At 35.8% G+C, this 25,918-nt stretch overlaps 1 protein-coding gene across 3 annotated transcripts in view; it reads left to right on the forward strand.

The window, feature by feature from the left end:
• LOC106870527 (BAI1-associated protein 3) overlaps positions 1-25,918 on the forward strand; it is a 1,021,331-nt gene that overhangs the window by 571,745 nt on the left and 423,668 nt on the right. For all 3 annotated transcript variants that reach the window (XM_052968680.2, XM_089354166.1, XM_052968681.2), the window contains one exon: positions 9,506-9,593. In XM_052968680.2, coding sequence (XP_052824640.1) covers positions 9,506-9,593 — 88 coding nt within the window. The remainder of the gene's footprint in view (positions 1-9,505; positions 9,594-25,918) is intronic.

Here is a 25,918-nt window from a genome sequence, read left to right on the forward strand (position 1 = left end):
GTATGGTTTGTGTAGTTTCCTGGTGTATATGTGTACATGTGTGTGTGCGCTGTAATTGTGAGTGATTAGTTTTGTTTGTATTGTTAGTACAGTATGGGTGTGTATACGTGTGGACGTGTTTGTGTGAGTGCGTCTATGTGGCTTGTATTTGTCGGGGAAGTGTGTCATTGTGTGTGCATGCTTCTGTACATGTGTGCTTGTGAGTGTTTGTTGTGATTGTTGGGATTGTATTGTGTGTTTTTTTCTTTTGAGTGTGTGTGTGACATTTTTACTGGGGAACAGGCGTATCGTGTTTGTATGTGTGTGTACATATGTATGCAAATATGCGTGTGTGAATATGATTTGTGGTTGCCGAAGTGGTGTGTAGGTGTGTGCATGTACCTGTTTACATATGTGTGTATGAGTGTTGGTTGTGGTTGCTACAATTGTATTGTAAGTGTATATATGCATGTGTTTATTCTTGAAATGTATGTGGGTTTGTGCTCTAGTGTGGAGATATTGTGATTGTGTGTGTGTGTATATATGTGTGTAAGTGTGTTCGTGTCGGAGGTTTGCATTGTATTGGTGTGTGTGTGATTTTGCGTATCTGTGTGTCTTTGATTTGGGCGTGCACCTGGGGAGGGGGCTTATGTTAGAGTATGTTGAGCTGTGGTCTGTATTTTTGAATAAGATTATTTTCCCTATTTATTCGTGTTTGGTCAGTGGTGTTGTCTGAGCATTGGTATAATGGGAAAACTAGGAATTTGGGGGACTTGTTTTGTGCACAGAGATCTAAGTGCCCACTGAGTGGTATCTGTCTTGTGGTGGGATCCCTCAATTGTTGGCGGTGGACTGTCATCCTTTCTCTGAGAGTCAGGCTCGTTTGCCCTATGTATTCTTTGTGGCACCCTTCACACCTTATGGCATAAAGTAAATTTTTTGATGCGCAGGTGAAGTTATTTTTTATGACAAAAGTGTGTCCCGACTGGAATCTGTATGTTGTTCCTTCCATGAGGTGGATGCAAGTCCTGCAGTTGGAACGACCACATTTTTTTACGGTAGTTGGTGGGCTTGTGTTGGGCAATTTTGCATTCGTGAGTAGGTTTTTTAGGGATTTGGGTTGTCTTTCGCTTTTTATTATTTTATGGGTTGCGAGTACTCTTTTTAGACGTGGGTCTTGATTCAGTAGTGGGATGTTTTTGTATATTATTGTGTAAGCTTCTGCATTTCTTGGATTGTGTGTTGAGAGATACGGGAGACTATTTAACGTGCCGTGTATGTGTTTCGGTTTTCGCAGGTCATGGGTAGCAATTGTCTTGGCCCGTTCTATTCCATTGTCAACTAATGATGCTGGGTAATGTCTTTCGAGAAGAATTGCCTTTAGTTCTTCGAGTCTTTATTTTAGAGTTCTATAATTAGAGACAATTGTGCAAATTCTTCTCGCAAGGTTGTAGGGAATGTTTGTCTTTGTATGTTTTGGGTGATTGGAGGTGAACAGAAGGTATTGCTTGAAATCAGTCGGTTTGTAATGAATATCAGTCTCAATGCTGGTACCTATTTTTATAATGAGAATGTCAAGAAAAGGAAGTTGGTCTTGACTGTATTCCACTGTTAATTAGGGTTTTGAAGTCAAAGAGTTGGTCGAGTGTGTGGGACTATAGGATGAGGCAATCATCCAAGTAACGTTTCCAATTTTTCAACAGGTATTGGTGGAAAGACAGGCCATATCTAGTTTTGGATTTGTCGTAGATCTGCAATTCTAAGTAGGCCGTCACCGGGTTTGCATATGTAGGGGCAACTTTAGTCCCCATTGCAGTCCCTGATACCTGTCTGTAGGTGTTATCATTAAAATTCAAAAAATTGTTTTAAGGCCCTCGATGATGAATTCTTTTTTTATTCTTTCTGGGATCTCATTGGGGTATTTTTCTAGCCAGAATTTAATGGCTTCTAGTCCATATTGATGTGGAATCGTAGTGTAAAGATTTATTACATCAAAGGAAACAATGAAAATGTCTTTATCGGTATGTTTGGGTAGATGATTTAGTAGGTCCAGGTCGTCTCTAACAATACTTGGTATGTGGTGAAGTATTGGTTTCAGGAGGATATCGATAAAGTTGCTTAATCTGTGTGTTTCACAGTTTGGGCCTGCCGCAATTGGTCTTAGTTTGAGATCAGTGGGATGTGGTACAGTGATGCAGGTGGAAGTGGACTTTTTGCAAGCTTCAGAAATAGTTTTGCTCTTGTGGATTTTTGGAAGTCCATAGAGGTTGCTTGTTTTGCAATTAAAGTTTGTTAGGTAGTCGCATTTCTTTGTTGTTAAGTTATTTCGATGTTGGCAAATGAGTGTGTTTAATTTGGTCATTGTTCTTGTTTGTTGGTAGTTGACTACTCTTTCATAGTATGTAGTGTCTTGTAAGAGTTTGAGATACAGAGTTTTTGTATTGTTCTGTATCCATAATGACGACAGTGCTACCCTTATCTGCTTCTTTGATTGTGATGTCATGATTGTTTCGTAACTCATGGATGATTTTCCATTCGTTTTTACTGGTGTTGGGTTTGGGTTTAGGTTGTGGAAGTTCATTATAAGGAAAGTTCGAAATGTACTCACAAAATTTGTCCAATGTTTTGTTTTTACCTTTTATGGGATTATAATTGCTCTTGTTACGAACCATTGATTCGTCGTTATTGATTTCTTTGTCAAAAAATTCCTCTGTGAGGCGTAATTTTCTACAAAAGTGGGAGACATCATCCTGTATTTCACTCAAGTTGGGGTATTGTGGAGTTGGAGTGAATTTTAATCCTTTTGAAAGGATTTTAATTTGTTGGTTCGACAGGTTTAGGCTTGAGAGATTCACTAGTTTTGGTTTTTCAGGGTTGGTGTGTACCATCTGGTGTCGTGAGATCTGTTGCCTTGGCCTAAAAAATGATTTCTGGGGGTTCTTATGTTTGCGGTATTTTGGTGTGTGCTGAGTTTTCCCCCATTGATGTGTTGCCTGCTAAAGGCGTTTTGGTTATTTCGGGGTCTGGGTAGCTCGTACTGGGTGTAAGTTTGGTTCCTTAAAGTGGGTTGGAACCTCCAATCTTGGTTTAGAGGTGAGTTCCTATATGATGGATGGGGTCTCCGAGTTTGGAACGGTTTGGGTTGGAATCTATAATCGTGGTTTGGGGGTGAACTCCTGTGTGATGGGTGGGACCTTCGATTTTGGAACTGTTCTAGTGTGGGCTGGGATCTATAGAGTCTGGTAAAGTTCTGTCTTGGGTTGGTGGGTACCTGGGTTCTTTTGATAGGGTTGTAGTAATGTCTGTAAGTTCTGTTACTGTTGTTGTCAGGAGTCGGAGTGGTGCGTGTTTGATGTTTTCTTTGTTGCTGGTGAGGTGTGTGAATTTTAGGTATTTTTTTAAGATATGGGTTGCTTGTAAGGTGTTCGTTTTTAAACACCGTTTCTTCATCTTATTATCAGAGAATGTGTGATAATCAGTATGTAACACTACAAAGTTCATACAAAGCTTTATACTTTAAATATATTTTATCATCAAAGAATGTATATATGCATTTTAATACTCAAACTGTTTTTTAACATTTTTTATTATTCTTAGAGACTTTTGATAATCTTTTTCTAAAAAAGTGAAACCGGTTAAGTAAATAAATATTTTAAAAATAAGTGCATTTTCAAACCTTCTTTCATATATATATATATATATATATATATATATATATATATATATATATATATATATATATATATATTGTTTTATTCTTTTATTTGTTTCAATCATTTGACTGCGGCCATGCTGGAGCACCGCCTTTAGTCGAGCAAATCGACTCCAGGACTTTGTAAGCCTAGTACTTATTCTATCGGTCTCTCTTGCTGAACCGCTAAGTTACGGGGACGTATACACAGCTGCATCGGTTGTCAAGCGATGTTGTGGGGGGGGGGGGGGCAAACACACACACACAAATATATACATACATATATATATATATATATATATATATATATATAGCTTCCGTCTACCAAATCCACTCACAAGGCTTTGGTCGGCCCGAGGCTAAAGTAGAAGACACTTACCCAAGGTGCCACGCAGTGGGACTGAACCCGGAACCATTTGGTTGGGAAGCAAGCTACTTACCACACACCCATTCCTGCGCCTATATATATATATATATATATATATATATATATATATATATATATATATATATATATATATATATATATATATATATATATATATATATATATATATATATATATATATATATATATATATATATATATATATATATCCAAGTAAGTTAGGGGTTGTGAATCCAACCCAGTAAGGTATAATATGTGCCCAATGTACTACCGGAACAATACCCAATTATTATTGTTGCGCTAGTGTTTTTCCTTTGTATTGCCAAGTGCAAACAATGGATGCGGGTAAAAATATAGTTTACCATTAATTTATATAGCAATAAGAAAATGGAGGGAAATAGGGGTGGTATTCATCAACTTGCAGACATTGTATTGTGTCAAAACAGGTGAGTTGATACAATACAATGTATATATATATATATATATATATATATATATATATATATATCGTCTTCCCTTGTATTGGACTTTCTTCTGTTTCCGAAGAAGAGAATCTACTCGAAACGTTAACCATCTTTCTTTCCTTCCCTAACCGTCTGCTAATACTTTACATCTACCACGTCCTCGCGTTGTTGTTTTTTATTTGTGTTTGTTCTTCTTTTTGGGATTTACTAAATACAGGATTTGTTAATCACTCTTTGGTTACTCGGTGTTGCAGGACATCTATTCGTTTGGCACGATCTGGAGCATTCTTGTATTAGTACAGTTGGCTATTTTCGTTTCTTTTAAAATCCTTTCAGCTTTGTCAGTCTTTGTTTCTCACATCGTCAACACTAAAGTTTTTCTGGCTTGACATTGACTAATTTTATGTACTGTGGGATGGCAAGATTTAAAGCTCTAATACATATGTGTGTCTTATATCTGTTGTCATAATATTATTTTTACATCCATTATATCGGTAAATAGCAATTTTATAGATTTTTTTCTCTACTTTAAATGTATGGTTTTGGTGGAAATTGTTCAAAATGACAATGAATTCCTCTAAAGTCTCTACAGTTATCAGGAAACCTTTTCGCGAACTTTCTCTGTACATTCTAAAATAATACTAAAGTTTACTATATTCTATTATAGTTTTTGTTCCAAATATCGTATTGAAACCCATCAAATATCCTACTAAATTTTGCTAACATCTTGCTAGATATTGTTGCTAAGTAAATATTTGCCAATATGTAACTACAATTATTATATAAACATTTATGTGACAATAGATACTTATGAAAATGCAGAGGAAGATTGAACATTGAATTGTGAATATCAAGATATGTTATACTTTGATTGATTGTTATGTTTATATGTGTACACGTGTGCAGATAGTTGCCTGTATATGTGTTGCACTCTTCGTTTTTATTTGAGCAATGAGGACTATATGATTCAGTTTTGAATGATATAAGAGCACTCGCATTCCCCCATTTTTAGAGAACATTGCATTCCCCCATTTATAGAGAACATTGCAGTCCCCCATTTTTAGAGAACATTGCATTCCCCCTGTGTATCCAAGCAGTGTTTGCTGCCATGAACACCTCATTGATTATCTTGACTGTGTTTCTTTCGATCTTAGACGCAAACATTTCTTCGTTGTCATCTCGATTCTTGTACTTCCTTCTCCTGAACATCGTCTGCATGTAAGCAATAACATTTAAAAATACGGAAGAATTTATAAAATAGTCTGCACTATTTCACCATCGACAAGAGTCAGGCAAAACGACAAATAACACTAACTAGTAATGCTGATATACATACTAATTTTAAACCATGTGCAAACAGAAATACATTTAAAAATAGGTACAAATCACGTAGTATATAGGTTAGTAATAATGATGGATATCCGTCATCCAGCGCTGGCTATCAACGTGTACGTGATTGAGTATTTCACAGTCACGTATACCTTCAGGTAATTTTAGTTAGAATATGTGCAACAAGGTTGACATTGTTACAATACATATGCGGGCTTCCAAACAGTTTTCCACATATGCGGGCTTCCAAACAGTTTTCCGTCTCCTAGTTTCCATCAAATCTATGGATAGACTCGGGGCTAAATGTTTAGAAAATGACACTTGCACACTATATAACGCAGTAGGATAGGACACTAGGTCTCGTTGTTGCGAAGCAAAATTCTTAACCTTTCACTTATACTGCGCTTACACTGATTTCTAATAAACGAATATACTGGTAGGAGACCTAAATTATATACACGAGTTACAAACACGAATTCGAAGAACAGAATGGATCTCACACCCAAACAGTATCAATGAGTGTTGACTCTACTACAGAATAAAGAGTCGTTTTCACCATTTTTCTCCTAGCAGCAAATTCCCCCTCGAGATGTCACAAAAATATTTCTCAGGTTGTGTGTACTTATGCCAACAGCTAAGCCGCATTTCACATTACTTAGAAAATTCACGGCTGGCCACACTGAACGAGTGTGAATCAAGAGAGTGACTGACATTAAATTTTAAAATTTCATTAAATGTTAGTTATTATTTATAGAGAAATTTCTGTCAGTGGTCAGATAGGTGGTTGGGTCTGGTCACGGGAAAATGAGTTTAATGCCTGTTCAACAAACCTTATAATGTGATCTTTAACTACGCTCGTTCGCCAGTTGAATGCCAACGTTTCACCCCTTTTGCAATCTCAATTCAGCGCAGTCTTCCGTAACTGAAATCTTCGTGTGCCGAGCTCTTATTGTTCCTTTTCGCGCTTGGTGTTTTCGCGTTTACGCGATTACACGTCTCCGCGATACACTAATAACGTCCCATCTCGCGAGTTTCAGTCTCGACAACATATCGAATATTCTCGCACACATGAATCACTATAGGACGATAATTTAGGATGGTGCTTTAGTAACTTCTCGCACCATTTCGATTGACTAGTAATTAAATGTCACTGTCGAGTAATTGAGGGGTGCAACAAGACCTCACTTCTGGTGGTGCCAAGGATGCACGCACACATGCACAGTGACACGCCCTCGGGGATACGCCTCTCTCAGCAGATATTAAACCCCTGCGTAAACATTTCGTTTTGTTGTAGTAATTTAAGTTGCATCCACCACCTGTGGGTGCTGAGCCCTACATTGGTATGTTGTAACTTGAATTGTCTGTCTTTCACAGTTTCACTCTCTTCTTATGTTTCTTCACCCTCTCTGCTTCTCTGTCTATCTACCTATCTATCTATTCCTATGCCACCGTATTACTCTCCATCTTTTTCTCTCTCTCTCGTCCCATGCGTCGATATATTAATCTTTGTGTGTAGTTTGTAAGTGTTTGTATGTTTGTCTGTCAGTCTTTATACACGTTTTTCTAAACGTTTCTATTAATCCCTAAATTAAATCCATTCTTTTTCTTTCATTATCTCTCTACCTTGTACAATCTGTTTCTATATCTATCTATCTATCATTCCCTTCCTACTTTTTCCCGCTCTTTCTATTGTTGCTCCCTCTCTCTCTCTCTCTCTCTCTCTCTCTCTCTCTCCTCTTCTATGTAACTCACTCTACCTCTCTCATTTACCTGTCTCATTCTTCCCGCCAGTCCCTCACTCCATCGTTCACGATTCTCCTCCTTTAATCTCAACATTCTTCTGTCTTCTCTTCGTTCGCCTTCTCCTTCCCCAACTTTTTTACTCTTCTCTTCATTTCTTCTTTCACATCTCCGATTCTCTGTAATTCACTTTCCACCTTCTTATCCACACAGCTGTTTCTCTCACCTTATCTACACCATGCATTCTGTCATCTTTCATTTGATTATCCACCGCTAGTTTTTTTTTTTCCTTCAGCCATCTGTTTCACCTCTTCATTTCTTCCTGTTGTTATTTCTTTCCGTCCTTCCTTCTGTCTTTCTTTCTTTCTCCATCTATCTATCTATCAATCATTCTACCTCCACTTTCATACTACTATTGACTATACTTTTACTACTAATACAGCTACTACTGCTGCTTATACTACTACTATCACTACCATTACTACTACCGCTACATTATTCTTGGTTATCTATCGACTCTTTCACACACTCTTATGCGCTCTCTCTCTCTCTCTCTCTCTCTCTCTCTCTCTCTCTCTTTCTCTCTCCTGTCTCCTATGATACCGCCTCCCATTTTTTAAATCTACTATCGACTCTCACTCTATATTAGAGACAGATAGACACAAATACGGACTGAGTGAGAGAAGTGTAGAAGTAAATATAAAGGAGGTAAAGAAGAAATGTAGGGATAATGGAAGAGAGAGGGGGAGGAAAATAAAGGTAGAAAGAAGAAAAAGAAAGCTAGAGGTAGAGAGATATACGGAGAGAAACGGTGACAGATACACAAAGAAATGAGAGAGAGAGAAAGAGAGAGAGTGTGTGAAAGAGAGAGAGAGCGAACGGCGTGCGCATCTACAAACATAACAACCAGCCAACCAATAGTGTATGTGTCTGATGTCCGTAAACTAAGCGCTAACGACAAACATAGCTTCGCTTACAGTTTTCATAACAAACTGCTAGAAATAACAGAAGGAAAGAAATAATACAAAGCTCAGACAGCATAACAAAAAAAAAACTTACATAACAAATATCACGAAAGGAAAACATTCAACGAGCAAGAGCAAACCAATACATACGACATCAAAGTGTGTCTTTATATATATATATATATATATATATATATATATATATATATATATATATATATATATATATACACATTCTGTATAATATTCTATATATTTAAAGAATTGAAAGCAAAGAAGTGTGGTGATACAGTTTCTAAAATAAGGTGTCCGCATGCAAAGTCAAAGAGAAATATATTTTTTAAGAAAATTTTATTATTATTGTATAATTATATAACGATCAAAAACCGACGCAAGTAAAGCATGGACGGATATATGTACACGCTTGTTAATACTACAAACAGTAATATAGAACAAAATTGACAACAACAACAACAGCAATAATAATTAATACTTATAATAATAATAACAATAATAATAATAATTATATTTTTCAACTATTTGTTAAGTTCATAAATAAAAAAAAACAACTATACTTATAATTAAAGGTATTTCATTTTTAGTAGCGGTAGTAGTAGTAGCGGTGGTGGTCGTAGTAGTATCATCATCATCACCATTATTATTTTTATTAAACAATTAAGCTCATTTTAAAAGAATTGGTCGGATAAACATCAAAGAGATCCATATTTATTTTTCTGCCTTCCTTTTGCTACTGTTGTGTTTCATTACTAACTGCTACTGTTATTGTCATTGTTGTTAGTGGTAGCAGAATTAGTATTACTAACATTGTTATTGTTGTTGTTTGTATTATTATCATTATTATTACTATCATTATTATTATTGTTGTTGTTCCCAAGACATGGCAAATGCCTTCGTGACATCTTATGGCAAACATGTTTAACCCTTACAGAGTACAGGAATCCGATGGTAATTTCTTTGAGAGCTTTACAGCGTTGTCATGGAGACAAGAAAACAAACGTCTACGTGCTACATCAGAGGTGAGTCGATCAAGCTTATCAGTAGAGAAAAAAAGACAAGAAAGAAGAAATAAAACAAAGCAAACTTTTTCAAAAAATTACTAAGAATATTGATTTAATTGATATAATTTTCTTTTATTAAATATTGCTTGCTTTTATTTTATTACATGTTTTCTTTTTTTTAATTTATTTGATGTAATAAATTTGTACCTAAATATTATATTCGTAAACAATTTAATTGCAAACTCTGTGAAAGCGCATTGGCTGCTGAAGCAGTAGCATCTGTTAGATTTACGTTTAGTTTCTTCGGAGTTCAAATTTTGTGCCAGCATTTTCTTTACCTTTTTTTTTTGTATTATATTTCTTTGGGTTATATCTTTATAACTGCTAGCAATATGTCCGATTGATTTCTATCATTTCAACAGATACCTCCCCTAACTTTTAATGAATAAAAAAAAAAAATGAGAGGAATATTTATTACATACAAAGTTATAATCAATTTATGCATAAAAGTGTAAGCTAGAATCCGAGTTAACAAAATATTTTTCCGTTCCTACTTTATTCCAATTTTATTTATGTTCACAACAGTGGGGGCATATATATCACATGTTAACTTCTTTACTTTTTGCTTTATCTTCTAAGATACACATATATTAGAGACAAGTACTGTATAATAACTGTTATAAAGCTAAGACCCTGAAGCAAAAGGAACGCCTGACCATCAGCGCTTCATTTTCAATATTTCTTCAATATTATACAAAAGAAATATTATTAAACTATAGCATCAAAGAGAACACCTTATCATATTTCTCTACACCATGCATTCGTTTCTCTCTCTCTCTCTCTCTGTCATATATAATTTTGAAATAAGATATTACGGTTGAAATATTGTCGCTTGTTTGGGTATTGAAACTTTGATACCACATTTAAATTACATTCACGCATATTCGACATTTGTTTTCATCGTTACATATAATGCCAAACATGTTTTGTCATTATGTTGTATATTTATAAAGTCGTAATGCATAGTCGTCAACATTTCTGTAGTGTTGTGGTTTGTTTACGCGTGATTTCCCGTTATTGAAGTCATGCCACATGTGTTTACATTAGTATCTTCTTTTCTATTCATATATCGATAGCTAAGCAACTTACATTTTATAGAACTGTAACAGTTATATTACATTTAGAGATAGTATATCTGGATGTTAAATATTATCGACGAGAGAACCTTTACTAAATAGTTCAACTGTTAGACATAACCAAATATTCAGAAACCTGGTATAAATATATACCAGCTTGGGAACAGAAAGGATATGTTCGATAACATAGGACTGCATATTGCTAAAAATGAAGACAGAATGGTTATGACTGTAATGCTTTTGTTATTTAACCCTAGGTCGATGTGCTCGATGAAGGGTGACCAGGATCTAAACAACAAATGATGATATATTTCGTCCGCCCCACCCACAATACAATCTTATGTTATTCAATTAACAGGACACGCCGTACATGTTTACACACAGTTATGTAACATGGAATTACCACATGGTTATACACCACACTCATGCTAATCTCCATACAATGACAAAATGCACACATTCTTATTTCATTATTTCTCTCTTTTGTGCACCCAAAACATGTAATACATTCGACACCTCCTCATATCTTGTAAGTCACCTGAATTTCCATTTCGAATGGTCCTCTCCAAAGTGCAGGCTTGAACGAAGACTTTCATTAATGAACAGTAGCTGCTGCTCATACATGTGCACCTCCTGTCTAAAAGCAACCGTTGTCATCCAAGGGACACACAGCTTGAAACAAATGTCATTGCAGGCGTTCCGTAGAAAGCAAAGTGGTGGAACTGATACCGTAAATTATATCGTCCGGCACTCTGACAGTTCAGTATGTCTATCACCTTGAGCTGGTACTATTTTCTTTCTCACTTCCGAGAGGATGAAAGGTAAAGTTAACGCGGACATTCTTTGAACTACAGCCGAAACAAATAATGCCAAGTATTCTTCTATCTTTCGCTTTGACAGTTCGTTTTACACACTCACATGCATACAAATGGTACGGTCTGTAAACGAAGCAAGAAGGTAGTGTTCAATACATACTATAGAGTAAAGGTGAGGAACTTTTATGCTGGAAAGTCAAACTGAAGTTAATTGCCATCTGACAAGACTGCATCTCAAACGCATTTTACACTGCTGAACACAATATTGAATAAAATATGCTATTCCTACAACATAATTTTTTAAAACTGTAGTTTCGGAATAACTATCCCAATGTACATTTCTTTTAATGCACTTTTTATTTTCGGAAATTTCTCGGCATTTCTAAGTTTAAACACAATTGTAAGTAGTTTAAAAGTTGAAGATAAAAATTACAAGTGAAGATACAAGTCTATAAAATTCTCAGTGATTTGAAATGAGAGGTCTTAAAACAAAATTATCAAACGTACATTCCTAGAGACTGGTGAATGATTTTCATTCGAATTTTGTACTTCTTTTGCAAGTTCACATTGAGTAACTCAAACTATCAAGTGGTGCTTGCGGCCTTAAGGCACCGACTTCTCTGCGCCTGGTGTAAAGTTTATTTATATATCTATTGCTAAGTACAGTTCATATAATATATACATATATATATATATATATATATATATATATATATATATATATAAACATGCATGCACATACACACAGAGGTTTATATATATATATATATATATATATATATATAAACATGCATGCACATACACACAGAGGTTTATATATATATATATATATATATATATATATATATATATATATATATATATATATATAACCGAAAAAGAGACACAAGGAGGAAGAAAATATAGTTATGTGAACTGAAATTACATTTATTTCATTTAATTCTATTTGAATTAGTAAGTCGTGCTCTAAAGAACCTACCGTTATATTTATTTTTTTAACTTTTACTAACCTTGTTGCCTTAACAGCTCGATTTAGCAACTCGGCAAAACACTATTAGTTCAGTCCGCGATAAGTGTTTAAATTCAGGGTATTCTCGCATCGCACGTATTATGCTTGATGAATTCAGAGTATTAATTCCCAACCCCTCCATTGTTTTGGTTTTGTCTTTTGTACGCAACAATTTAGAACATACGAAGAATACCTTGCTGTAGATTGTGCATAAAGTATAAAGAAAAGTCTATAGAAACCGTTGTTTATTTTAGTCTTTTAAACGTAAATACTTTAACTTATGGGATATCATTTCATTTAGTAACTCAAACTAGCAAGGTTTTATAGTTTGAATATCAATTTCATTTTTTTCAGTTTTATAAGAATATATAGTTTGTATTTTCGTGGAGGTCAAAGTTTCAAACCCCAGTACAGCAACCACTGTGCCATAGTGTCATTTGATAACAATTGCCTTAAACTCTGAGGGATTATCACGTTAATCAGCTGTCTTTAAATTTCCACCACTACCACCACCAAATACCTTTTCGTTTCTCTCTATCGTTGCGGCTCCTCGTGGAGAACATCCGCACTTTTGGGCCCACAAAAACATAACTAATAATGATAATAATACTTTTGTTCTCTCTTTCTCCCCCTCTTTCTCTCTTTCTCTTGTCAAATGAAACCTTCATTAAAAGAAAAGTAAAAAAAAACGAAAGCGACATTTATGCAGTCATTTGATCCGCTAGAAATAGCAGCCAGGTTTTCACAGAAATACGCAGAGCCGTTATAAAAATGTTCAAGTGATCACCTGCAAGCATCCTCGTTAGCTTGATTCACTATCAATAGCTGCTGTTTTTCAATGCGGAAAAAAAAATTAACCTCACGAGTAAACTGAGGTGACTTTTACACTGTTACTATTTCATTTGGAATGTAAATATATATATATATAGCTGCCAAATAGTCAAATCTCCTTCCAAACACTTTCTAGTGAATGAGACACAAATGACACAGTATATAATGCACACATACATGCTTTAATAAAGTCAGGAAGGTGGTGGCTACAATATCGATGATCATAGGTCTGTTTACCCCGAGATGATCTGGGGTCTAACCAATAGAAAGTACTTCATCAAATATAAGCACGATGCAACTTATTCTAAATATTCAACTATATCATTTTACTTGATAAACCACAGAGGTTTAATTACTATTAACTAGTGGAGGCTTTTAAGTTAACTTTTATTTGCTACCAATTACTCAGAACGAGAAGGGAGTCGCCTATGAAGTACCTTTTACATATTTCCAGGGCCTTCAGAATCGGTGGACAGAATGTGCGAGAAGTTATTTGAATTACTTGAAGGCTTGCAATACAGCTACACACCCCTACCCCCAAACCATGCACTGGTGCAAAACCTGGCAACGGATGCCCTTAATCATCAAATAACAGGAAGCGCTCCACTTAACCACAGAACTTGCTAGAAATAACATCCAGTTCTTCATTGTTTTCAAATAGAGAAAGAATGGTTATTTTGTTTCGAGTATTTTTCATAGAGTATAAAATCGCTGCTTGCGTTTTGTTTTATGTGCACTCGATTGGTGAAAATGTCCACTTCAAATGAGGTCCCTTGTTTGATTTGTTCTGCTCCGTGGTGCTGATACTTCGTTGTCGCTCTCACTGTCAAAATGCAGAGGGAATCAGTGGTTAGCCCGTTGGAAATATGTAACTAACGACAATGTTTTCCAGAAACTGCAGTATTAAATAATTAAATATCAAAACTAATAAATAAGAAAAAAAGCAATGACGACTTGATTCATACAGGTCACATTGCTTTGTATTCAAATATCTTATATATGTATATACATATATATATATATATGAGTGTGTGTGTGTGTGTGTGTGTGTATTATTTTTTATCTAGTTTGGTACTGTGTAAGTTTGAAAAAAATTTTGTTTCCAGCAACGTACTTTTATTAAATTTTACTTGTCATCTATAGTTGTAGCAGTTATTGGTGCCTGTAAGTGACATGACCTTATGTATATTACCTTTACGTTATATTATATTAGAGCGTTGGATATCTGTTTACTACAAATTCAGTCAGGTGACAATTTGCTCTTTCATGCTATCGAGATTCACATAATTGTCTGTCTTCTTAATACTTGTAATAATTCCATCCTTTAATACCTGCGGTTCATTCAGAGGATGCAGTATCTAGCATCTCACTACTTTCTTTTTCTTTCTTGCATCTTTGTTCTCTCATTTTCAGTCTAAATTTCTTCTCTGTAGTGGAACAGAATAAAACATGTATAGAAATAATATATTTCTGTATTCTTCAACAGTTAAGCTACATAAATAAATAAATAAATAAATAAATAAATGTTAACGTTCTTTTACCCCCCCCCCCGTTCATACCATCAAACGTATTACACATACACACACACATTTACATATACAACCGTGCCGTGCTTCTGTGTGCAGGCGCGCCCGTCTGTGTATTCTTTTGTAGGCAAGTTTTACGGAGCTAATCCTCTTTCGATTCTCAGAGAAATGAAACGGAATTAATTCTGCAAAACTCACCTGATAAAAACATTTCTTTCACTCAGCTTCCTGATGTCACGTTGGGTACTTTGTTTTGTACCCGAAATCTTCCTTTTCCAGAAATATAAGGGTGTGTGTGTGTGTGTGTGTGTGTGTATGTACGTAACCTACACCCGTCACTCACAAGCAAGCATGAAATATGATTCGACATGAGCAGCCACGCTTTCGTTAATTGCTTTCGGTTATTATGCATGTAATAGACAGCAGATATAGGCATCTTCTCAGCCTCTCCAACCTTAACCTAGTGGAGCATCCATACTGCAAAATCTGAATGGAAAGAAACAAAAACACTTGGCCGGTAATTATTTCTGCTATGTAGTCTAGAGCAACATGAAAATGACATGTTATGCTGAAGAGTATGAAATATTGACAGGCCTACAAGTCGAACGTACATCCTTATAATCACGAGCATAACACTAATTTCTATGCTACGTACCTACACACAGACACAAGTACGTATGGCTATTTTCAACGTCTCTCAGTGCGGGGTAATGGTTGGTCAAGGCTGCCTTACCTTAGTTTAACATCACATCAGGTTTAGTCGATGAAACCTACATTATCAGAGATATTCCAGTCATGACCATCCCAGCTTTTTTTTGGAACAAGCACTGTACTCAATATATTTTTCTTTTTAAAGAAAGAGAGATGCCAACTATTTCTGATAGAATTGGTGAACTTATTAAAAGCTCTTTCGTTGGCTTGTTAATTCTTCATTTCAGTTAAAGGTCCCTCTCTGTTCCTATTTCACAGTCAGCAGAGATCCCGAAAGTATGTCTTGCAGTATTTAGATATATAGCGTTCTATACTCAAAATTTCATTTTGTGTTTCATTCTTTCGTGGTCGATGAATAAAATCTCAGTATTGTACTGGCGTATATTTACTCGCATCCTTACAGTACTTAAATAAGACGTTGGACTTCTGGAGGGGTTTAAGTTGCCATAGCAAAATAGAACAAAATGATTTGAAGAAAGCGATAAAAAATATGGCGCTGCACAGAACAGATGGCAGCCCGGATTTGGGCGGACAGATAAGAGTTACATCAAGAGTGAAACTAGAATTAATACTAAAGTTGTTATGTTAGAAATCTGTCTAATTATTGCAAAAGGCTGCGATAAATACTGGAAAAAAGGTATAGTTTATTTCCCATTTGGATTTCGAATCCTGCCACAACTATGATGGAGAGTCAATAAAGTAAAAATATCGATTAACTTCCTTACGCAATTCGTGTGATTTTGGTGTTCTAGAAACACTTGTAATCATATAAAAGACGGTAAATCTTAGAATTGATAGAGTACCACACAAAATGCCTTTCGGTATTGAGACACACCTGCGGTTTTCTCGGGTAAAAAACTATCGAAATCTAATTTATCTTTCTCTATTCAGGGTGCATAAAGTATAATCCTGTTCAAGTACTGTAATGAAGTTGTCGAACGCCGTTCGTTCAAAATATCTGGCTTTGTACCTAAATTAATAACAATTATTATTATTATCGTTATTATTATTATTATTATTATTATTATTATTATTATTATTATTATTATTATTATTATTATGAAAGACTCTCGGATAGTTCTCAATTTCCGTATTATTATTATTATTATTATTATTATTATTATTAATATTATCATCATCATCATCATCATCATCATCATCATCATTATTATTATTATTATTATTATTATTATTATTATTATTATTATTATTATTATTATTATTATTATTATTATTATTATTATTATTATTATTAAGGCGACGAGCTGGCAGAGTGGTTCAAAGGGCGGACGGAATTTTTAACGGTGTTTCATCCGTCTTTCGTTCTGAGTTCAAATTCCGCCGCAGTCGACTTTGCCTTTCATCATTTTGGAGTTGATAAAATTAAATACCAGCGAAATACTAGGGTTGATGTAATCGACTAGCCCCCTCCCCACAATTTCAGATCGTGTGCCTTTAATAGAAAGGATTATCATTATTATCAAGGCGGCGAGCTGGCTGAATCTTTACCACGATGGGAGTTCACATTTGCTTGACTTTCGTGCAATAGTTGCCAGATCTCCATCTCCCTCTACCGTGCTAAGAAGCAAAGGACACCATATAAGGTTATCTTTAACATGTCTTAGTGAGAGGAAGGAAGTTAATACCCATGGCAAATCTACACACAAAGACAAGATCAGCTGCTTCACTATAGTCTCCCATGCAGTTTCTGTCACATAAAGGGTTTGATTAACCCGAGGATATGTCAGAACACATAGGCTGAAGGTGTGGCGAAACTGATTCTAAAAAGACGTTGGCGGGAAAGTATTTGATCATAGATTTGTGAGATTAGATTTGTTAAATTAGATTTGTTCAGGATCTAGACATCAAGAATACGAACAACAAATTGACTTCCAACATCACAATTAATGGAATTTCTCTCCCTGCCACTTCATTAACTCATTCTTATTCAGTTTGCTTTCGTTTATGGAGTTAGTCTATCATTTATTTGTGTTACTTGTGTACTTGTATTCATTGTTTGACATTAAATGCCTTATAATAATACACTGTAATTGGTGGTTAATACTCAAGAGAAAGAATATAATTCCTAGCTAGTATAGTCATTGAACAGAGGAATAAAATGTCAGAGTGACAGAATAAATGAAGATTATATATATTACAGATATACGGAGAGAGAGAGAGAGAGAGAGAGAGAGAGTGAGAAAGGGGTACAAACACGCAAAAGCTCGAAGACAGAGACGCATACCAACATATAATACCAGAGATATATGCCAAGGAAGAAGGTTCTGCACGATACTTTTTCTTGCCAGATTAACATCTAAATCATACATCGCCATCATATATATATATATATATATATATATATAGGCATGACAGCGTGTAGATAAGCTCTCGGAAACCACGTGGTTTTGAGTTTAGTCCTACTGAACGGATTCTGGGGCAAGTATCTTCTATTATGGTCACAGACCCATCAATGCTTTCGTAGTGAATTTCATTAACAAAAACTGTCGGGAAGCATATAGTGTGCGCGCGTGCGCGCGTCATCCCTCCACCGTTAAGAGAATGTTTCAATGGCTACAATCATGTAAAACTATGCAAAACTGTACAGAAAGAAACCTAGTTGTTTCTTGCAATAAATACGTATAAAAGCAAAATTCATTAATGGACCCTTAAAATACTAGCGTGGATACCCAATTTACTATTTGCTTGTGTGGACCCCACCCCAAACATCTTATATTGACCCCAGGTGCCATATGGACCCCGGGTGAGAACCACTGATCTAAATCGACAATTTGATTTCAAATTTAAGTTCACGAAGAAATATTGTGTACGCTTGCGTGAAAATGCTTCAAAATATGTGGCCGTGTGCTGTATGTCGATCTTGCGTATGTCATGCGTCTTTGTAAGCTGTCATATTGGGTGAGGCCGTCACTTCGTTTTTATTGGTATGCACGTGCTCAAGTGAATATAAGAGAATATGTATGTGATAATGGCTTTTTGTGACTTGTCCCTGAAGTAATCCGCTAACATGGTGGAGGAACAGGCAACACAAGAGGGGAATTTCTTTTCACGATATCTTTCTAATATCGTTACCAATATTCATAATTCCCAATACAATTTTTTCAAGAGCGAAAGGTTTCCCGTGTGTATCCTCGATCCGAGCCCATACACTTGGTATTTGTCAGGCTACATTTGAAACAGCAAGACAAAGTGATTTGCATATTACGTGCAAGGGAGAGGCAACCTGTACCGCGGACACATAAATGACCTGATGGAATATAGCCTTCCAGTTGTCCGATGTTCACTGGTTGTTCAACGTTCATTTTTAGTGAATCAGCGTTCACTAGCAAGCATGTTCATTTGCAGGTCGACGATCATTGGGACGTTGGCGTTCACTAGTAGATCGCTGGACTTTAATTTGTGGATCTAACGGCCTTGAAAATATTACGTAACTTTTTATCTCATTTTCGTTTCCTGCCTAATTTTGTGTTTACATTCCGACGTTGTGTATTTTTTGTTGCATTTGTTATTTCCGATTTTTTCAAGATTAACGTCAGTGATTATATTATTGATTATTTAAAGAAACATCTTACTCATTTAGGGTGTAGCTACAGTAGAGGACAGCATGCTTTGGTGGTATTTATTCAAGTTTTCTACGAACTGAGTTCAAATCCCGCCGAAATCAATTTTACTTTACATTGTTTCAAGTTCTATAATTTAAAGAACCATTTCATGGTGGTAAATTGGTGGAATTGCTTCAGATTTGGATGAGATGAATTGCGCTGTTTAATCCAGCTCTTTCAGTTCTGTGTTCTTGGGTTTTAAACGTAATCCACTTAATCCTTTTCTTGCATTAGCTTTACCGCCTGGTTCTTACATATCTTTCCTAGAGTTCTTTCTGTTGCCATCTTTGTACACAGGTTTCCAGTTCGCGGAAAATATCCCCATTTGTCCACATCAATGTCGAACGTTCTGACACAGTCCTCCACTTTGAGTGATTGCAAAAAAAAAATGTAAGAAAATTATGGTAGTTTAAGCTAAAGTTGTTGATGAATGTGTGTGTGTATATCTCTGAGTGTAAACATTTTGTCCTTTTTTTCACTCGTAGAGCTAAACAATTCTGGCCCTTTTATCACGTTTTTATTGAGAAAGAAAGTCAGAGAGATAAAGTAAGGAAACAGGGATAGAGATGTTTTTTTACAGTTGTTCAAAATACGAATTACGATATCAGAAACTTAATATGTTCCAGTTTGCTTTTGTATAACTTAGGGCTCAGCCGGCTATTGAGACCATTTCACTGTTAAGACAGAGATTTAAGAGATTTCAGCTGCTATTCTTAACTGATCGAGCGATCGTATAGTGATTAATTCATCTTACAATGTCAGATTTTGGCCACATGTATTTGGATATGTAATAATTGCACATCTTGGCATGAATTATTGAGGCGAACTGCCGGAAATAATAAAAAAAAAACAATGTGTTTTAAAACGTTATAGAATGTTTTGAAACGTTATAAAAGAGAAATTTTGCATTCAGTATGCTGAAGGCTTAACTAACGAAATTATTTTCGGAAAGGAACTATTGGAAAAAATGCCAACCACTGTTACATTAAGTGGCAGAAATTTAAGTGGGTTTTTTTTTTATTACGACACCCTGACATCTCTACAATATGAAAAATTTAGCCAAACGAGAAAGCCTGGGTGAGATTGCACAGCTGAAAGACATCGAGGGCCTGCTTTGCAAAATTCAAATTCTATCGAATCAAAAGAAATTAAGTACAGAAAGTCATCCTTCGAGAGCGAATATGGCTTGGTAACATGTACCTCCATTTTCGTAATTGTTTAAGGAGTCTATGTAGACGTGAGAAGGTTATAGACACACTCAACTTTGACAAAACAAAACATCCAGACTGAGAAGGAGAGAAGGCAGCACCGGCGTTAGAACAGAGTGTATTTGGATCAACGGAAAACCAGGTTAATATTAATAGGACCCAACATGTCATCGGTTGCAAGAATTGAGCACGCGAACTTAAGCGCATGAGCCGAACATCCAAACAAGCATATCAGACATCATGAATAGTATAACCTGGTGTAAAACTATCTCTGAAAACAATACAGGTTATATATAGAATATTTTTTCATTAGGCGAAATAAAAATAATTTCAAGGAAGCATGGAGATACATGTGCTGAACTCTGTTTTGGAAAAGTGATTAAAGAAGACGAGAAATATTGGTTCGCTGAGCAACCCCAAGGAATGGACAATGAGGAAGATGGTAAAAATCAAGAGAGTTAATTTCCTGTAGTACATGTATGGCACCCCTGGGCTATGGAAGATTTGTTTCTCTTTTGTGGTGATGGTATTAGCTAACGACGGATGTTCGATTATAATTATTTATGTTCGTTTCATCGGGATTGCCTGTCTACGTTGTCTGTCTTTTGTTCTCATACAAACACACACACATTCACTTACTCCGCGTGTATGAATATATGCCCATGCTTATAAGTGTGTATATTTAGGCATACATGCATTTCATAAATGCAAGCACAAGCATACACGTGTAACCAGGTACTCGCTCACGAATAGGTGCATTTTATAGCATCTGTCGTTATTCAATAAAATGCATACAACACAATAAGCAAACACACTTCAGATATAGAAAAACATTATTCTTCATATATATATTAGATTCAAGCATGATCATAAAGAAACACACATGTGTGTGTGTATATATATATATATATATATATATATATATATACACACAGAGATTTATCTCTCCCTCTCTCTGTCTCTCTCCCCTCTCTCTCTCTCTCTCTCTCTATCTCTCTCTCTCTCTCTCTATATATATATATATATATGCACACACACACACACATACTACCGTAAAACAAGAAATCAGAAAAGTTGTAGACGTTTATAAAAAGCAAAAAGCTAGTCTTGATTTTGATACGTAAAAAAGAAATAAGGTTGTGTGTGTTTGTGTGTGTGAGTAGGAGTAGTAGTAGTAAATTGTACTACAACATGAATGGACAGAACAATCAATGAAAAAATATCGATCAATGTGCAGATCGATAACCGAATTCTCATTAAAGTTACCACAAACAGTGCATGGGTGAATAACCAATAGTAGAAATATCAGGATATATTATATATTTTTATTGTTAAATAATAATAATAATAATTATCATTATTATTATTGCTGTAGTAGTAGTAGTAGTAGTAGTAGTAGTAGTAGTAGTAGTAGTAGTGGTAGTAGCAGATATTATTGCTGTAATGTTAGTAGTTGTGATATGGCAACAAAAAAAAAAGACATAGGACGGCTACTAGAAAACAAAGCTTCGTTCGGTTATTTACGTTTCTTTCGTACCTCTCTCAATAGACATCCTCTCTCTCTATCTCTGCCTCAATCCGTTTACGGAAGCGTCTTTGTTTTTCTTTTTTCTTTTCTGTTTTTGCTTGCTTCCCTTATCTGATATATCATGTTTTTCCCCCACACTGTGTTGTCTATCTGTTATCCATCTAGCTATGTCTTTCTGTCACTCCATACTTGCATGCTCTCTGCCACTCTTTTACGCTCGGATATGGATTGACGAGTGCGCGCACACATATACACGCACATGGACAACAGAGATGTCCGCGTGAATGTGACAGTGTGTGCGTATATATTTTTAGCCACAGGTCAATCTTGGTGGATCACACTTATGATGAAAAGCATTCCACTTGTGATCCTCTTTTCGTTGTCTTTTCGCCAATGAAACACCGAGTCGTAAATCAACTTGTATGTTCTTACCTTACTCAAGACAGTGCAGTATTAGTTGAGGGATATTTTGCTTATATTTAGAGTAATCTTAAACAAACACGACAGGTTACCAAGATCGATTGCCTTCTTTATCTATGTTGATAATCTTATCGAGTTATTTGCTTTAACAAACCGTTTTAAAATTTTATTTATTAAAAAATTTTTACATGCAAATCTAACTGGATAACGCTAGAGGTAAAATGTTCACTAATAATTCCACCATTAACCGAATTGGGGCACCTCTATAGAGAGAGGTGAGTAATAAATTAAAACGATGCTCGTTTAGCATCTCCTTAATGTGCCTCTGTTTTCTATGTTTTCATGAATCGATGCACTGTAGAATGTAATCAAAATTTGGCTCCGGTAGAAAAACTGTCATGGCGTTTACAGATATAGAGACGATTGCCATAGTAACGTATAGGCTGCTAGCAAATACATGATTATAGTATTGTGGTTAAATATAGTCTCTCTCTTCTTACGTTCACATATTTCTCCTTTATGCAGTAGTTGGTGATACAATTTGCTTCACGAATTTCCTGCATGTGTGTGTGTGTGTGTGCGTGCATGTACACTTATTTTTAAATGTGTATGCATATAAGCATATGTGTGTCTGTGTGTGCTTGTGTGTGTGCGTATAAACACTCATACATGCATGCAGACTCAGAAATATGTAAATATATGTGTGTTTTTGTCTTAATAAAGATATACATAAACATATACATGCATTTAAATATGTATTTAGATATATGCATATGTTTACATTTATACAATATATGTATATATATGTTTTAATATATATGCATACACACACACACACACATAATTACATATATATATTCTTTTTCCTTATAGTCTTTTATTTATTTCTGTCATTTGTGTGCGGCCATGCTGATCACCACCTAAACAGGTTTTTTTTTAGTCGAAAAAATCGACCCCAAGACTTATTCTTTGTAAGCCTAGTACTCATTCTATATCTCTCTCTTGCTGAACCGCTAGGTTACAGGGACGTAAACATACCAGTATGGGTTGTCAAGCGATGGTGAGGAGGGACAAAAACAAACACAAACTCACATAAATATATGCATATATATGTGTGTGTGTGTGTGTGTGTGTGTGTGTGTGTGCGTGTGCGTGTGTGTGTGTGTGTTTATAAATGGAACAAAAATGCAATAGAGGACAGTAAAATATTCAGACAGATAGACGGTACAAAGGCGGACAAAAGAAACAACAATAAGAAGGACAGGCAAAAAAAGACGGGTCATTCAAGGCTTTCTTTCCTCAGTCACGTTCCAGAAGTCACGACTATTTCGGGCAGTTACGCTTGAGATGGTTCGATCTGGTTGCCCCCCAAAACGTCGAGAACCCTTTGTAAGAAGGCTAGCGAATGCGTACGGCAACAAAGAAACAAAAAATGGAGAACATGGAACAGAATTACGAATGCAAACAACAAGAAATAACAACAGGTGCCTTTCGACTGAGAATGAATCAAATTAAGCTGGTGTGTATGAAGTGAAAGCCTAAATTCAGGAACATAGGAGATGGACATAAGTGGTGTTGGTGGTCGGCAATCAGACCAAGAAAGAAACATCCATGGCTGGCCGGACAGGCCTCTTTCAGTTTCCGTCTACCACATCCACTCACATGACTTTGGTGGGCGCCAGGATATAGTAAAGGCACTTTCCCAAGGTGCCACGCAGTAGTACTGAACCTGGAACCATGTGGTTGGGGATCAAGGTTCTTACCACAGAGACTCGCCTGATTTTTATTTATATGTAATTAAATATTCATTTAAAAGGCGTCGAATTGCCAGAATGCTTAGCGGTATTTCGTCCGTCTTTAAATTCTGAGTTCAAAATTCGCAGATTTGCTTTTCATACTTTCTGGGTCGATAAAATGAGTACCATTTGAACACTGGAGTTGATGTAATCGATTTATCCCCCCTCCAAAGTTTCTAGTCGTGTGCTAAAATTTGAAACCTATAATCAAATATTTCATTTTGAAATACTTTCGAAAAAATCTATTATGGAAACATCTGTACAAGGGTTATCTAAATAAATACATTTTAGCTTCTACATGCTTCCGTCGATGGACTGTGGACATACTGCGCCAATCCTTGAAGGGTTTTAGTCAGCAAAATTGACTCCCGTATTTATTTTAAGCCTTGTTCTTATACTATCGTTTCTCTTTCGCTGAACTGCTAAGTTTCTGGTATGTCAACCGACCATCACCTGCTGTAGATCAGGGAACACAAAATCAAAAGGGCTTCATTCAGTTTCTGTCTGCCACGTACACTCACAAGTTTTTGGTCTGCCCGGGTAATTGTAAAACACATTTGCCCAAGATCCCGTGCTGCGGGACTGAATCCCAAACTGCATACCTGGAAACCAAATTTTTCAAAAGATAGACATGTATATATATATATATACACACACTACGCATACATATGCATTAACGCACCCGCGCGTAGTATTATTACTTCTGCTTTAGCTTATTGGGAGAGCTATGCATAAAATCCCTTGTAATAAATGCGATAAAAGGTTATACACGTCATGTACAGGACTTAATCTAATCTATTAGTAGTCATTAGGAATTTAAATTTTCAGCCGAAATTAGAACACTTGTTAGTTCTAATATAAGGACAGCATTAGGAATTTAAGATAGGTGTGTTTACGTCCCCGTAAATTAGCGGTTCAGCAAAAGAAACCGATAGAATAAGTATTAGGCTTACAAAGAATAAGTCCTGGGGTCGATTTGCTCGACTAAAGGCGGTGCTCCAGCATGGCGACAGTCAAATGACAGACACAAGTAAAGAGTATGCAAATCTTAGACCTATGTTACAATTATTTGCAGTTTAAGCGTCATATGACCTATACAATATATCTGTATATTGTAAGAACTTACAAACCGAAAATAAAAACGATGACGGGTGTGTAAACAACAAACAGATGTATTAGTTTCACGCTCGGGAACTGAGAATGTCTTTTACGTTTCGGGCCTACGTTCTTCGACAGAAAGTAACACAGAACTAAACAGGGAGAGAAAATAGATAGAAAAAGTTTAGTGGCTAGAGATCTATCATGCGAATGCCGGACAGAGGGGTCACACTTGAGAGCTAGGAAGAAAGGGAGATAATAAAGTGGTGTTGATCCCAAAACGAAGGTGTGCGTGCGTGAGTATGTGAGAGCATGTATGTGCGTGTGGAAGGGGGCTGGTAACCTTGACGTCTGCGTGTATGCATGTGTCGGTGTGCAGATGATGGTTTAGTTGCTGGGAAGTGGTCAGTGCTGGTGTGTACGGGGAAGTGTGATGTGGTGTGGTGTGGGTGGTGGTGTTAAGGTGTGGAGGTCTAAGGGATGAGATGTGTAGCGAGGGAGTTGGAATGTATAGGGATGAAGTAACGATATATATATATATATATATATATATATATATATATATATATATATATATATATATATATATATATATATATAAACAAATAGTGAAGGAGTATATGCATATATACCTACAGGTAT

The sequence above is a fragment of the Octopus bimaculoides genome, chromosome 6, assembly GCF_046866305.1.
Source record: "Octopus bimaculoides isolate indiv1 chromosome 6, ASM4686630v1, whole genome shotgun sequence".
NCBI lineage: Eukaryota > Metazoa > Mollusca > Cephalopoda > Octopoda > Octopodidae > Octopus > Octopus bimaculoides.